The sequence below is a fragment of the Haliotis cracherodii genome, unplaced genomic scaffold, assembly GCF_022045235.1.
Source record: "Haliotis cracherodii isolate W230 unplaced genomic scaffold, xgHalCrac1.p SCAF_10, whole genome shotgun sequence".
NCBI classification, from domain to species: Eukaryota; Metazoa; Mollusca; class Gastropoda; order Lepetellida; family Haliotidae; genus Haliotis; species Haliotis cracherodii.
Window position 1 is genome coordinate 44,403,401 of NW_027266265.1, and position 16,319 is coordinate 44,419,719.

Below are 16,319 nucleotides of genomic sequence, written 5' to 3' on the forward strand. Positions count from 1 at the left end.
ACCTTTTTGGGATCTTCATCTGAAAAGAAAACAGAGATATGTTAGAAATTAAGAACATTCCACATATAAAGCATACATTAAATGGTTGTACACTTAAAGTAATAATCTTCTTTGCTATGAGAGATAAACCAGAAAAAAACATCCTTCAACTGGTCACTCATTGTCTTGAATCAAACCAAGTATTGGGCAGATAGAATTCAGAATGTGCACTTATCCTTGTACTAGTGGTAGAGAGTCTGCCATGTGAGCAGAAGGACCGGGGTTCAATCCCCGGCCGCATCATACCAAAAGACGTTAGAAGATGGCACTTGTTGTTACCCTCTCTGGCGCTCGACATTAAGGGGCTAAAACAAGGACTGGTCGGCTCGGAGTCTGTATACTGTGGCTGAGTGGGGTATTTATGTTAGACTGCGGCATGGTATCTCAGTGGGCTAGCATTATAAAATCGGCATCAGTACGGACTAGTACAAGCAGCCACACAATCACACACACATGTACATCTTGAATGTGAGGTTAAACACCATTTCACCTCACCTCGATTGTCCTTGTATGTTCATCTATATGGACATACACTGACTATGGCACACTATTCCATGCGAGTGATTCCAGACTATCTTGTATATCCTTGTGTGAACATGGTGAAAACAATGTGTTACCAAGGCATGGGTAATAGCTATGACAGCTACACAATATATCACAAAGAACAATTAAGAACAAGGCGTGGTTTATTTCAAAATAATACATTCTCCTATCATGATGTCATTCCTGGATTTTTGAACATGCGCTCGCAACTTGATGATGCTGTAAACTGGGCGACATTATTTTTTAGAGGGTAGTGAGTTAGTGAAACACTAAACTTAACCCCCTGTTCATGAAATGGACTTGTCCGACATTGCCGTGATCAGATAGTATTCAGGTAGTCATCTTTATTTAAATACAGGTAAATATGTTTAAGCTTGTAAATTTTGTAATTTTGAAGATGTAAATATTGTTGATATCTCATATCAGAATTAAACAACTCCCCCTCCTCATTTATTTCTGAATGAATGTAGGCACTCACTCGCAGTGTTTGAGAGCTGTGTCTAAACAAAGGAAGACAACACCTAGTTTTGTCCACTGAAACCCCATCAATCTGGACTTGTCCACTGAAACCCCATCAATCTGGACTGTGTCAATCCCAGTGAAATCATCCAGATTAACAAAGTTCCATATTCACATCATGGGTCCAGTGTTATGTGATGTCGATGTACAAAATATGGGTTAGAATTGGTCTTCAGTAACCCGTGCTTGTCATAAGTGGCATCAAATGGGAACGGGTGGTCAGGTTCGCTGACTTGGTTGATGCATGTAATCGTATCAATGCTCATAAGCTCAATAAGCACCCACCTGACCAACTTCTAGACCAGTTTGTAATCTTTATAAGCACCCCCTAAAAGGATGACCCATGAAGATCCTGATTAGAACAGGTCTTCAGCCACCCTTGCTTAAAAAGGCGACTATGCTTGTCATAAGAGGCGATTAATGGGATCGGGTTGTCAGGCTCACTGACCGCAATCACTGGATCACTGGATTGTCTGTTACAGACTTGATTATTTACAGACCACTGTCATAGCGCTTGAATACTGCTGAGTGCAGCATCAAACAAACAAACAAACAAACAAACAAACAAACATGTCTATATGTGTGGAAATACCAGCTACTAGCCAGTAATTAGAGTTCCAAAGGACCAAGGTTCATTCAAGAGGTAGTTCATTGGATTCACTTAAAAAATTACCCCCTCCGAGGCTGTTGTCATTTAAACCATTCATATGATGAAATACCCATTCCTGAATTCAATCAGTATTATCCATCGATTCATGTGAACTTCTTGACACTGTGTGCCTCAAACAATATGCATTAGCCTACCCAGTCAACCATATGACAACAACACCTATGAATAAACACAAAGCAAAATAGCCGCAACACACGTTATCCCTCATTGTCTTACAACCATGTCCTTATTAACCTCAATCTGGAAAAGCAGAATCAGTGATTTCTTTGGCTACTATTTGAAAAACAATACACCTGATTAGTCAGTCAATGCCCAGACATATACACTGACATCGACATCGATGAAGACGGACACACGTCCACAGCAACATGCAAACATTCGAGGGAGAGAGACACAGACGATTGAAGCAACGATTACCAGCTGTTAACAACACCAAGTATCGGCATCTAGAACAACAATTGATGAGGGTGGAAGATTTCATTGTTCATTGACCTACCTAACTTATCCTCTATTGGGCTACACCCGGCCAAGTGTGACTGGGTGATTGTCAATGTCCATCAAATATTCATTTGTCAAAGTCCATGGAGCCTGTTTATGACCCAGGAGTTACGATGGTAATGTTTTAGATACATGTTATTGTAAAGACTTATTAGGAAGACCAGGGTTTTGTTGTTCACGTTGTTTGACAATTACCCATATAATTCAGTTCTATTAAGACAAAGAACAGGGAGATGGACTTTCTTTCCAGAGAATGGGATTGCTGGTGAACAGGAGATGGACTTTCTTCCCCAAGAATGGGATTGCTGGTGAACAGGGAGATAGACTGTCTTCCCCGAGAATGGGATTGCAGGTGAACAGGAGATGGACTTTCTTCCCCGAGAATGGGATTGCTGGTGAACAGGGAGCTGGACTTTCTTCCCCAAGAATGGGATTGCAGGTGAACAGGGAGATGGACTTTCTTCCCCGAGAATGGGATTGCTGGTGAATAGGGAGATGGACTTTCTTCCCTGAAGATGGGATTGCTGGTGAACAGGGAGATGGACTTTCTTCCCCGAGAATGGGATTGCAGGTGAACAGGGAGATGGACTTTCTTCCCCAAGAATGGGATTGCTGGTGAACAGGGAGCTGGACTTTCTTCCCCAAGAATGGGATTGCAGGTGAACAGGGAGATGGACTTTCTTCCCAGAGAATGGGATTGCTGGTGAATAGGGAGATGGACTTTCTTCCCTGAAGATGGGATTGCTGGTGAACAGGGAGATGGACTTTCTTCCCCGAGAATGGGATTGCAGGTGAACAGGGAGATGGACTTTCTTCCCCAAGAATGGGATTGCAGGTGAACAGGGAGATGGACTTTCTTCCCCGAGAATGGGATTGCTGGTGAACAGGGAGATGGACTTTCTTCCCTGAGAATGGGATTGCTGGTGAACAGGGAGATGGACTGTCTTCCCTGAAGATGGAATTGCTGGTGAACAGGAGATGGACTGTCTTCCCTGAGAATGGGATTGCTGGTGAACAGGGAGATGGACTTTCTTCCCTGAAGATGGGATTGCTGGTGAACAGGGAGATGGACTGTCTTCCCTGAGAATGGGATTGCTGGTGAACAGGGAGATGGACTTTCTTCCCTGAAGATGGGATTGCTGGTGAACAGGGAGATAGACTGTCTTCCCCGAGAATGGGATTGCTGGTGAACAGGGAGATGGACTTTCTTCCCCGAGAATGGGATTGCTGGTGAACAGGGAGATGGACTTTCTTCCCCGAGAATGGGATTGCTGGTGAACAGGGAGATGGACTTTCTTCCCCGAGAATGGGATTGCTGGTGAACAGGGAGATGGACTTTCTTCCCTGAGAATGGGATTGCTGGTGAACAGGGAGATGGACTTTCTTCCCCGAGAATGGGATTGCTGGTGAACAGGGAGATGGACTTTCTTCCCCGAGAATGGGATTGCTGGTGAACAGGGAGATGGACTTTCTTCCCCGAGAATGGGATTGCTGGTGAACAGGGAGATGGACTTTCTTCCCCAAGAATGGGATTGCTGGTGAACAGGGAGATGGACTTTCTTCCCTGAAGATGGGATTGCTGGTGAACAGGGAGATGGACTTTCTTCCCTGAAGATGGGATTGCTGGTGAACAGGGAGATGGACTTTCTTCCCAGAGAATGGGATTGCAGGTGAACAGGGAGATGGACTTTCTTCCCCAAGAATGGGATTGCTGGTGAACAGGGAGCTGGACTTTCTTCCCCAAGAATGGGATTGCAGGTGAACAGGGAGATGGACTTTCTTCCCAGAGAATGGGATTGCTGGTGAACAGGGAGATGGACTTTCTTCCCTGAAGATGGGATTGCTGGTGAACAGGGAGATGGACTTTCTTCCCCGAGAATGGGATTGCAGGTGAACAGGGAGATGGACTTTCTTCCCCAAGAATGGGATTGCAGGTGAACAGGGAGATGGACTTTCTTCCCCGAGAATGGGATTGCTGGTGAACAGGGAGATGGACTTTCTTCCCTGAGAATGGGATTGCTGGTGAACAGGGAGATGGACTTTCTTCCCTGAAGATGGAATTGCTGGTGAACAGGAGATGGACTGTCTTCCCTGAGAATGGGATTGCTGGTGAACAGGGAGATGGACTTTCTTCCCTGAAGAAGGGATTGCTGGTGAACAGGGAGATGGACTGTCTTCCCTGAGAATGGGATTGCTGGTGAACAGGGAGATGGACTTTCTTCCCTGAAGATGGGATTGCTGGTGAACAGGGAGATAGACTGTCTTCCCCGAGAATGGGATTGCTGGTGAACAGGGAGATGGACTTTCTTCCCCGAGAATGGGATTGCTGGTGAACAGGGAGATGGACTTTCTTCCCCGAGAATGGGATTGCTGGTGAACAGGGAGATGGACTTTCTTCCCAGGGAATGGGATTGCTGGTGAACAGGGAGATGGACTTTCTTCCCTGAAGATGGGATTGCTGGTGAACAGGGAGATGGACTTTCTTCCCAGAGAATGGGATTGCTGGTGAACAGGGAGATGGGCTTTCTTCCCTGAGAATTGGATTGCTGGTGAACAGGGAGATGGACTTTCTTCCCAGAGAATTGGATTACTGGTGAACAGGGAGATGGACTTTCTTCCCCGAGAATTGGATTACTGGTGAACAGGGAGATGGACTTTCTTCCCAGGGAATGGGATTGCTGGTGAACAGGGAGATGGGCTTTCTTCCCAGAGAATGGGATTGCTGGTGAACAGGGAGATGGACTTTGTTTCCAGGGAATGGGATTACTGGTGAACAGGGAGATGGGCTTTCTTCCCAGAGAATTGGATTGCTGGTGAACAGGGAGATGGGCTTTCTTCCCCGAAGATGGGATTGCTGGTGAACAGGGAGATGGACTTTCTTCCCAGGGAATGGGATTGCTGGTGAACAGGGAGATAGACTTTCTTCCCAGGGAATGGGATTGCTGGTGAACAGGGAGATGGACTTTCTTCCCAGGGAATGGGATTGCTGGTGAACAGGGAGATGGACTTTCTTCCCAGGGAATGGGATTGCTGGTGAACAGGGAGATGGACTTTCTTCCCAGGGAATGGGATTGCTGGTGAACAGGGAGATGGACTTTCTTCCCAGGGAATGGGATTGCTGGTGAACAGGGAGATGGACTTTCTTCCCAGGGAATGGGATTGCTGGTGAACAGGGAGATGGACTTTCTTCCCAGGGAATGGGATTGCTGGTGAACAGGGAGATGGACTTTGTTTCCAGAGAATGGGATTGCTGGTGAACAGGGAGATGGACTTTCTTCCCTGAGAATGGGATTGCTGGTGAACAGGGAGATGGACTTTCTTCCCTGAGAATGGGATTGCTGGTGAACAGGGAGATGGACTTTCTTCCCTGAGAATGGGATTGCTGGTGAACAGGGAGATGGACTTTCTTCCCTGAGAATGGGATTGCTGGTGAACAGGGAGATGGACTTTCTTCCCCGAGAATGGGATTGCTGGTGAACAGGGAGATGGACTTTCTTCCCAGGGAATGGGATTGCTGGTGAACAGGGAGATGGACTTTCTTCCCCGAGAATGGGATTGCTGGTGAACAGGGAGATGGACTTTCTTCCCTGAGAATGGGATTGCTGGTGAACAGGGAGATGGACTTTCTTCCCCGAGAATGGGATTGCTGGTGAACAGGGAGATGGACTTTCTTCCCAGGGAATGGGATTGCTGGTGAACAGGGAGATGGACTTTGTTTCCAGAGAATGGGATTGCTGGTGAACAGGGAGATGGACTTTCTTCCCTGAGAATGGGATTGCTGGTGAACAGGGAGATGGACTTTGTTTCCAGAGAATTGGATCGCTGGTGAACAGGGAGATGGACTTTCTTCCCTGAGAATGGGATTGCTGGTGAACAGGGAGATAGACTTTCTTCCCAGGGAATGGGATTGCTGGTGAACAGGGAGATGGACTTTCTTCCCTGAGAATGGGATTGCTGGTGAACAGGGAGATGGACTTTCTTCCCTGAGAATGGGATTGCTGGTGAACAGGGAGATGGACTTTCTTCCCTGAGAATGTGATTGCTGGTGTTCAAATCTTAAAGCTTGTCGTGATCAAATGTTTTGTTTGTTTGTTGTTTAGAATTTCCACACACCTGGACCTAATTGCTACATGAAAGAGCACAATAGCGAGGGAACACTGTAATATATACTCAATTAACCCTTGTGTAATTTGATATCACATAAATCAAAACAGTCATCACTAAAAGTTTACAAGAGTTAAATTTGTTTTCAGAAATTGAGCAGTAGCGAATAAACTTAGTTCAAATGTCAATGAAACTAAAACTATGTTATAATACCAGCAGTTACCAAGGCAATAAGACTTTCCTGTTAAGCTGCTGCTTTCAGTAAACAGTCTGCAAGATACACAAGAAAATATGGACTGTCATGTAATTTTTTTATTTTTGTAAGGTTTGCGTGTTTTTTTGTTGTTTAACACTGCACTCAGCAAAATTCCAAGTATATGACAATGGTTAGTAAATAATTAAGTCTGGACCAGACAATCCAGTGATTGACATCATGAGCATTGATCTATGCAATTGGGATATGTTGACATGCATGAACCAAAGGCTCGCTGACTTGATTGATGCATGTCATTGTATCCCAATGGCGTAGGTCAATGCCCAATGGGGAGGGCAGGCAAAAAGAACCAAGGGATGGTCACAACAAAATATCACATTCTCTAGCGGAGGATCATAAAAACATATTTGGGGAAAATGTACAAGATCATGGGGAGGGTCATTATTTATGTAAATTAGTGCCTCAAAAAACTCTGACCCATCCTCCAGTAATAAATGACTGGTCTCTAAACTGTTGTCAAGAATTTAATCAACATGGTTCAGAGGGTCCGCTCACACCATTCAAACAATACATCTTAAAATGAGAGCTTGATCATAAATCAGTACCGCCTGATTTCATGCAACCCAATACCTGCAATGATTTAATGATTGGTTCCCAGACAAGAAAAGAAGTGAGTCTCCAACATAAAGGTTGCACTGTATAAACCCTCAACAAAATGACGTAACGGCTCACCTCCAGTAATCACTCATGTCAGACACTCACGTTTATGACCACTTAATGCTCTTTTGTGGTTTAACTTCAAGTGACACACTGTTTATGATGTGATTGGTTCAAACAAGCGTGTTATTTACTGTGTCAAGTAGGTTTACTTGTGTTTCTCTACTCGAGTCCGCCTCCCGGGTCTAGAAGCTAGAGCATCTGTCTGGAGAGGTTGATGGTTTGATCATAATGCTTCAGACACGTGAACCCATAAAGATCTGGGATAGAATAGGTCTTCAGCAACCCATACTTGTCGTAAGAGGTGACTAACGGGATCGGGTGGTCAGGCTCGCTGACTTGGTTGATGCATGTCATCGATCCCAATTGCGTGTATCGATGCTCATATTAATCACTGGATTGTCTGGTCCAGACTTGATTAATTACAGACTGCCATCATATAGCTGAAATATTGCTGAGTGCGGCGTTAAACAACAAACAAACAAACAAACAAACAAACAAAACCAAGTGGTAAACATCTGAGGCCTGCATCACTTTGGGCTTTTCTTCCACATCAAGCTGACACGCTGTGATATAACTGAAAAACTGTGAAAAGCAGCATTTAACCCAACTCCTTCACTCACTCACTCACTCACTCACTCACTCACTCTTATTGCCTGTCTCCATTTACAAGTCAGTTCTCTGTTGAAATTAATGAATACACAAGTCGGCATAACAGTCCAAAATGCTACTGTCACTTTTTTGTCATCCAATATTTTCGAAAATGGAAATCAAGTCCAAAAAAAAAGTTAAAAAGACCAAAAATATTTAATTACACATAAGGAAATTCAACATTTTGAAAAGATGCATACTAGTAATTTATACAATTGAGTTGCAATATGCAGACAAAAGTTTATTACTCAACAATCATTTCATCATACAATATCAGAAGGACGATCATACGATAATTAACTTGTTATCGACAATATCCATTTCACATGAACATTTCATATCAACATTGGCAATATTGACAGGTACCAAGAACATACAAATACCTGTATTTCAAAGACGAAAAGCCTGCCAACACACACTATTTACTGGTAACCATGCATTGAAAATGTTATCTCCAATACTGAAGAGTTCCCACTCACTGAGGGCTTCAGATCAACTGGATGCAAACAGTTGGGGATTACTAATGGCCAGAAACTGGCGATGGTGCTTGCAGAATCAATAAACTGCCAATATGTTATGAAGGGCTGTAGAAACAGCGTTGTGTGAGAATTGGTAATGTTTGATGTTATGTAATATGTCTTATTCATAGTTGACAAGGGTGTGAATATGATCCTCCCAGTCCATTGTTGTTGGGACATGGCAGGTGTTGGACGAGTTCAGTTTATCCAGAGCTGTGTGAGTGTTCTAGCTGTGTGAGTGTCTAGCTGTGTGAGTGTTCTAACTATGTGAGTGTCTAGCTGTGTGAGTGTTCTAACTATGTGAGTGTCTAGCTGTGTGAGTGTTCTAACTATGTGAGTGTCTAGCTGTGTGAGTGTTCTAACTATGTGAGTGTCTAGCTGTACGAATCTTCCAGCTGAATGAGTGTTCTAGCTGTGTGAATATTCTAGCTGTGTGAGTATTCTCGCTGTACGAATCTTCTAGCTGAATGAGTGTTCTAGCTGTGTGAATATTCTAGCTGTGTGAGTATTCTAGCTGTATGAATCTTCTAGCTGAATGAGTGTTCTAGCTGTGTGAATATTCTAGCTGTGTGAGTATTCTCGCTGTACGAATCTTCTAGCTGAATGAGTGTTCTAGCTGTGTGAATATTCTAGCTGTGTTAGTATTCTAGCTGTATGAATCTTCTAGCTGAATGAGTGTTCTAGCTGTGTGAATATTCTAGCTGTGTGAGTATTCTCGCTGTACGAATCTTCTAGCTGAATGAGTGTTCTAGCTGTGTGAATATTCTAGCTGTGTGAGTATTCTAGCTGTACCAATCTTCAAGCTGAATGAGTGTTCTAGCTGTGTGAGTATTCTCGATGTACGATTCTTCTAGCTGAATGAGTGTTCTAGCTGTGTGAATATTCTAGCTGTGTGAATATTCTAGCTGTGTGAGTATTCTCTCTGTACGAATCTTCCAGCTGAATGAGTGTTCTAGCTGTGTGAATATTCTAGCTGTGTGAGTATTCTCGCTGTACGAATCTTCCAGCTGAATGAGTGTTCTAGCTGTGTGAATATTCTAGCTGTGTGAGTATTCTCTCTGTACGAATCTTCCAGCTGAATGAGTGTTCTAGCTGTGTGAATATTCTAGCTGTGTGAGTATTCTCTCTGTACGAATCTTCCAGCTGAATGAGTGTTCTAGCTGTGTGAATATTCTAGCTGTGTGAGTATTCTCGCTGTACGAATCTTCCAGCTGAATGAGTGTTCTAGCTGTGTGAGTGGTCTAGCTGTGTGAGTGTTACACACTTCATCTTCGTGAAGCAAGGGTGTAAACATCAAGTTTCCACCCTTGCCAAACTGGGCTGGAATTTCTAGGCTCAATTGTAGCGCCACCAGTGGCTATTACAAGTGATGTCCCTTCTATGCCTCTCCTATGGACCATCAGCTTCCACCTCTCATATCACCTGCATTTGCTTCAAACAAAATGGCGGTACCCAGTCAAGACAATCTTATCAATAATCAAGGTTTATAGTGTGATAAAACGGTCTTACATTGCAAAGTGCATCAAATCATGAGAGCAACTTGATTAAAAACATGAAAAGATTTGAAAAATATCTGTTATCAGTGCACATGCTTCGCGAATCCTGCAATTGACGGAAATCTGCACAACAGTTAACAAGCTGGGTGTCGATTTCATTACACGATTTTGATTGGATATGACTCATTAGTCCAGCCAAAATATACCTCCATAATACCAGCCTAGTTCGGCAAAGGGTGGAAAGTGGACTCGTAAAGTCAGTTAACTCCCTTGCCTCAGGAAGATAACACACTTGGGTATTCTGGTTATCATGCATTAGTTTGGCTTGTTTATTTGTTGTTTAATTTTTTAGTCTGGGCCAGACAATCCAGTGGTTGACACATGACATTAATTTACGCTATTGGGAGTGACATGCATCAACCAAGTCAGCGAGTCTGACCACAAGATCCTGTCAATCGCCTTTTACAACAATCACGGGTTGCCGAAGATCAATCCTACCCCGGATCTTCATGGGTAATTGATTCAATGGACAAGAGATGTAAAACACAATAGCAGTGAGCATTCAAAATTTAGCGAGCAAGACATGCATCTATCCAAAACATTTTTCCTTGTTGTCCTTGTGACACAGGACAGGTACCAAATTGACAAGACTATGATGCAATATGTCCTTGTGAGACAGGTAGAATTTTGAACTTCATCTGTTTATGGAAATGTTTGAAATTCTCTCAAAAACATAAATATGTAATTTTTAAATAATGGTACTTTGATCTGTGGCATAGCTACTACATCGCACAAAAGAATTGCTACAAAAATAAAATTAAATATAATTTGAAACAAATATTATATTTGGGATAACACTTTGTTAGTAAAGTACAGATTCTCATACTTTTGGGGGGTGAGTCCATGTGGGGAATCGAACCCGGGTCTTCAGCATGACGAGCGAACGCTTTAACCACTCGCTACCACACTACCCCCATCAGTTTTTGAGGATATCTGGGTTTCATCACAATGATCAAACTATTTTACAATTACAATGTTTGATGTCAAGAGCTTGGTAGGATGTCTCTGTGGTATCTCTGTTTCAGTAATAATGAGTGAGTGAGTGAGTATGGTTTTACGCCGCTTTTATCAATATTCCAGCAATATCACGACGGGGACACAGGAATTGGGCTTAACACATCGTATCCATGTGGGGGAATCGAACCGGGTCTTCAGCGTGACGAGCGAAAGCTTTTACCACTCGGCTACCACACTACCCCCATCAGTTTTTGAGCATATCTGGGATTAATCACACTGATCAAACTGTTGTACACTTACAATGTGTGATGTCAAGAGCGTGGTACGATGTCTCTGTGGTATCTCTGTTTCAGTAATAATGAGTGAGTGAGTGAGTATGGTTTTACGCCGCTTTTAGCAATATTCCAGCAATATCATGGTGGGGGACACCAGAAATGGGCTTCACACATTGTACCCATGTCGGGAATCAAACCCGGGTCTTCGGCGTGACGAGCGAACGCTTTAACCACTCGGCTACCCGACCGCCCCTTCAGTAATAATGAGCAGACCTGCTTGAGTTTGTATTTGCTGAGTGTGATAAGTGCTAAAGATAAAGATGAACTGCATCATGTTTGCTTACATTCCTATTTTCCCTGGCTACGCCCTGTTGACAACACATCATAATTCAATATTTCTTGTCACTGCCAGTGTTGAACAACAGCATAGGTTGCTAGCCAATTTACATGAATAGAAATATTTATGACGTCTTATCGTCATCTTTGTCATTGATGTTCTGGATGTGTAATATTACAAAATGTTCTGATCAGTAAGTCAACAATCAAGGACTAGAACTGATCGGGATGGACACCCCATTTCCAGATCTGCAGATTTGAGTTTTCTAAAATTTATTAAAATACCTGCTGTGAATGAGTAGTTCTAAATATTTTAGCTTTTTATTATCAGTAGTTACAAAAACAAAATAAGAAGATTTAACATTTAACAGTGGCACTTTTACAGTTTCGTCACAAAAATAAACAGTTATCCGTTTTCCAAATCAGGGTTATGAGAGGTCACAGTGATGTGATCATATATTACATTAATTATTCAGTAATAATTAGATTTTCTACTCCTTCAGAAAACATATATCTAGGAACACGATGAAAGTTTATTAATCACATCACATACATCAAAATATATCACAAATCATATATTTAAGGTAAGAGAGTTAGTGAGTTTGGTGTAGAGCCGGTTTGAACAATATTCCAGTTATATCATGACGTGTCAGTTTAATGAGGGAGGAAATCCTGAAGTGATGCAGGTCTCAGACGTTTCCACTTTGGTGAAACCCATGGGTATGGTGCTGACAAACCTAGAAACACAATCAGGGCAAATATGGGATTCAAACCACAATCATAGGATCCTGGCACGTCTAAGGGACACAACTCTGTACAGCAAATTGCAGCACCTTACACCACTGAGCCATCGATGCTCCCTTTTTGAAATAACACATACCTAACACTATCAGACACACATAAACAGATTTCAAACACAAAATATCAAAGTGAACTGGACATTATGGCTTCAGCACAAAGCCCTGTTTATATCCATGATATGTGGCCATAAACAAATTCCCCACACACAACAGGTATCCTGAGTGACATACAGGTGGAATGTCGTGTGATAACGATCTCACCTGTATGCCCAGCTCGTTATGACTTGTATACAGGTGAAAGCAGTCTGCCCCAACACTGTCAATAAACATCAAAGACTTCTCGCTACTGAACACAACCTGGTTCAGAGGTCGGACAGACAACTAAATTCAAGCGTCGGTTTCTTTATTATGTTTATTTCACCTACTAGTGTTGTGTATGTCGACTGACGGTGAGAAGGTATATATGTATAATGCATTATGTTGGCTGTCAATGACAGCATGAATAAGTATGTTCCCCCTACTCCGCAATAGTTCATTCACACATATGTCCTTGATGTAAGCTGCAAAGAATATTATGATAGCTGGTATACATGCAGACATCCAGCAGAGAGGGCTATAAATTTTGTTATTCCATGGTGATAAATAATCTAGTTAAAGCTGGGATCTTTGGGACATTTTGAAACAGGTAGTGAGATGGTCTTACACCTTTTTAGCAATATTCCAGCAACCTCATCGCAGGAGGACATTGAAATGTGCTTCGCAAATTGTACCTATGTGGGAACAAATCTGGGAGTGACATGGGAGTGACCTCAAACATTTTAGCAACAAGGCTCCCCAGCACCTGGTATAAATAATTGGTAAAGTCAATATGAATTAAGGAATAGAGAAATATATTTTCAGGCAAAAGGAATTTGATTTTGTTTCAATTCAAATTATAGAACAAACTTTAGAAATGACTACTGAATCCATCTTCAGCCCAATTTGGCACAAGTACACATTAAATATTCATAGAATAAAAGAGGAAATTCGAGAAACATGCTTCAAAAATAGTATTCCAGTTATATTGCAGCTTGTCGGCTTTATGTGGGAGGAAAGCCTGAAGTGGGACGTTTATCACTTTCATGAAACCCACAAGCCGGGTATGGTGCTGATAAGCCTAAAACCATAATTGGAGCAAATCAGGATTCGAACCCATGTTCCTAGGTTTCTGGCATGAGGTTGGCACCTCAGACAACTGTGCCCCCCGTGCCCCCCCAATAATCAAGAAGAACATGATCACATGTAGCAGCTACTCTGTTTGTTTGTTTGTTTGTGTTTGATTGTTTGTTGTTAAACACCGCACTCAATATTCCAGCTATATGACTCTCATTTAACCATGTTAACAATATTCCAGTTACCGTATTCTCTTGAGTATAGAGCACAATTAAAAAAAACTCACAGCTGTGTAGAAGGGGCTGCGCATTATACATGCCATTATGAGTTTTGATGTTTTTTCCCCCAACGCAAAGACATTACCATTAGCAAGTAACACTGGAAATGCCATGTCAACAAATCCGTACTGAAGTACACAATGTAATCTTGTAACTACACTGTCTGGTTATAAAAAGTGCTCATTGTATATCTGGACTTTTGTTTGTACCTTATTTCATTAATTTTATTCAAAATTCCTTTGAATATTGTCTTAATTAATTTCGGCGAAATCTGGTGTGAAGCGATCAGAAGATCGCACAACTCACCGTTATTAACAGCAACCACGGTCAGATTACCGCTATTTGTGCCTTGAAACGAACTTTAGTCAACAGAAAATGGATACATATATCATAAATGCCACACTTTGACTCATTAAAAGTCACATTTGTTGTATCTTGATGACTCTATATTAACATGTAGTTTTGTGATCATGTGCGCAGTAGCCTCGACGGTGACTGGTCAAATTGTTCCCTGTGAAAAATATATCCGGCAATAGCGATCAGCTGCACGAAGTGCTACACTGAGGGTCATTATTTTAAATATATTCAGTAAAAGCTGCAACTAAAATAACATAATATTGGAATATATTATTCCTGATAACAAAATAGTTTCAGATACAATTTTTCCCGATCCTTGCATCAAAATCCATTAAAGTTATATTATTGGGTAAGTTTTAACCGAATCACCGGTAGATTCCAAGAAAACGTGTGTACAGCTGATTGCTGTTTCTGGCCTTGTTTATGAGAAAATACACAAGGTAATCTTAATCCTTGCATGTAAAACAATACCTAGCTGAACAGAAAATCCAATTTAAACAATAAATCAACATGTGTGGTGATTTTTTATCTCTAATTTCATATTTGTACTGACCAAGTTTCTTATCACCCATTCCTTTACCTGAATTTGCCGAAGGGGTACGGTGTAATTTTTTTTCCGGGCAAAATATTTAGAAAAAGATTTGTTTCCAAAATACTAAATCAGCTAGAAGGGGTGCACATTATACATGGGTGTGCACTATACTCAAGATATACATTCACCATGTCAGCTTATTGTGGGAAGAAAACGCAAAGTGAGGCAGGTCTTAATCGCTGACGACTTGGGGGAAACCCATAAGCACAGGTATGATGCCAACAAACCTAGAAACATAATCAGGGTGAACCAGGATTTGAACCCACAATCATAGGTTTCTGGCGTAGCCAAGGGATGCAACTCTGCACAGCGAATTAAGGCGCCTTAGACGACTGGGCCATCCGTCCCCACCAACCAAAGCCCTAGAAACTCTCAGGAGTCAAGTCATTAATTATTCAAGTTTCTCTTCCGTCAAAATTCACAATGCCTTTAATACAAATAACTGCAATCACTTTTCAGTGTTGGACATTGTAGACAGACTTTAACAGGATCTGTTCACAGTTCTTTCAGACTCGCCATGCAATCTTTTCAGATGCTTGAAATCCATTTAAGATCAATACATGACAATCCCGATGATGTAGTGTGATGTAGTTGCTGTGCGACTGTCGACGACGATGCCACGGAACTCCACGCTGTATCCAAAACACTGACATCTTAACACAGCCACAATGGAATACCTGATACAGTGCACCGCTTCACATCAAGGAAGCAACGTTTACATGTTTACTCTCTCGTACTGAAAACAGAAACTTACCACGCCCAAACCAATGGCTGGCTTGCTGGATCAGGCTAAAATTGATTATCTTATTTTATGGACGACCAACCCAAATTTGCAAAAGTAAATAAATTAAACTGACATGCTGTTAAATTGTACAGTTTGTTGTTTTATAGCTAATTGTTTTTGGATCAAGTCTGACAACATATCCTCTCCCACTTGTATTGATCAACAAAATTGGTCTTGCCTTTATTAATTTCATTCCAATTCTGACCAAAGATTTGATTTCATGTGGATTGTGAGAAGATTCTGAAATATTTTACTATCTAAAAATTCTATATGTATTGTTTTGGTGCCACTATGATTAAAGACATTATCAAATTTAATCTACTCAATTATTCAGAGAAGTTGAAAGTTTACAGATGAACAGTGAGTGAGTGAGTATGGTTTTACGCCACTTTAGCAATATTCCAGCAAAATCACGGCGGGGGTCACCAGAAATCGGCTTCTTACATTGTACCCATGCTGGGAATCAAACCCGGGTTTTCAGCTTGACGAGCGAACGCTTTAACCACTAGGCTACACGACCGCCCTTCTAGGGAATTAAACCAGACTTTGGCATATATAGTAGCGTCACAACCACTAGGCTACACGACCGCCCTTCTAGGGAATTAAACCAGACTTTGGCATATATAGTAGCGTCACAACCACTAGGCTACACGACCGCCCTTCTAGGGAATTAAACCAGACTTTGGCATATATAGTAGCGTCACAACCACTAGGCTACACGACCGCCCTTCTAGGGAATTAAACCAGACTTTGGCATAT

At 42.0% G+C, this 16,319-nt stretch overlaps 1 protein-coding gene across 4 annotated transcripts in view; it reads right to left on the reverse strand.

The window, feature by feature from the left end:
* Positions 1-16,319, reverse strand: part of LOC139451097 (kinesin-like protein KIF28) — an 85,338-nt gene that overhangs the window by 45,094 nt on the left and 23,925 nt on the right. For all 4 annotated transcript variants that reach the window (XM_071232906.1, XM_071232912.1, XM_071232898.1 and 1 more), the window contains exon 4: positions 3-19. In XM_071232906.1, the coding sequence (XP_071089007.1) occupies positions 3-19 (17 nt within the window). The remainder of the gene's footprint in view (positions 1-2; positions 20-16,319) is intronic.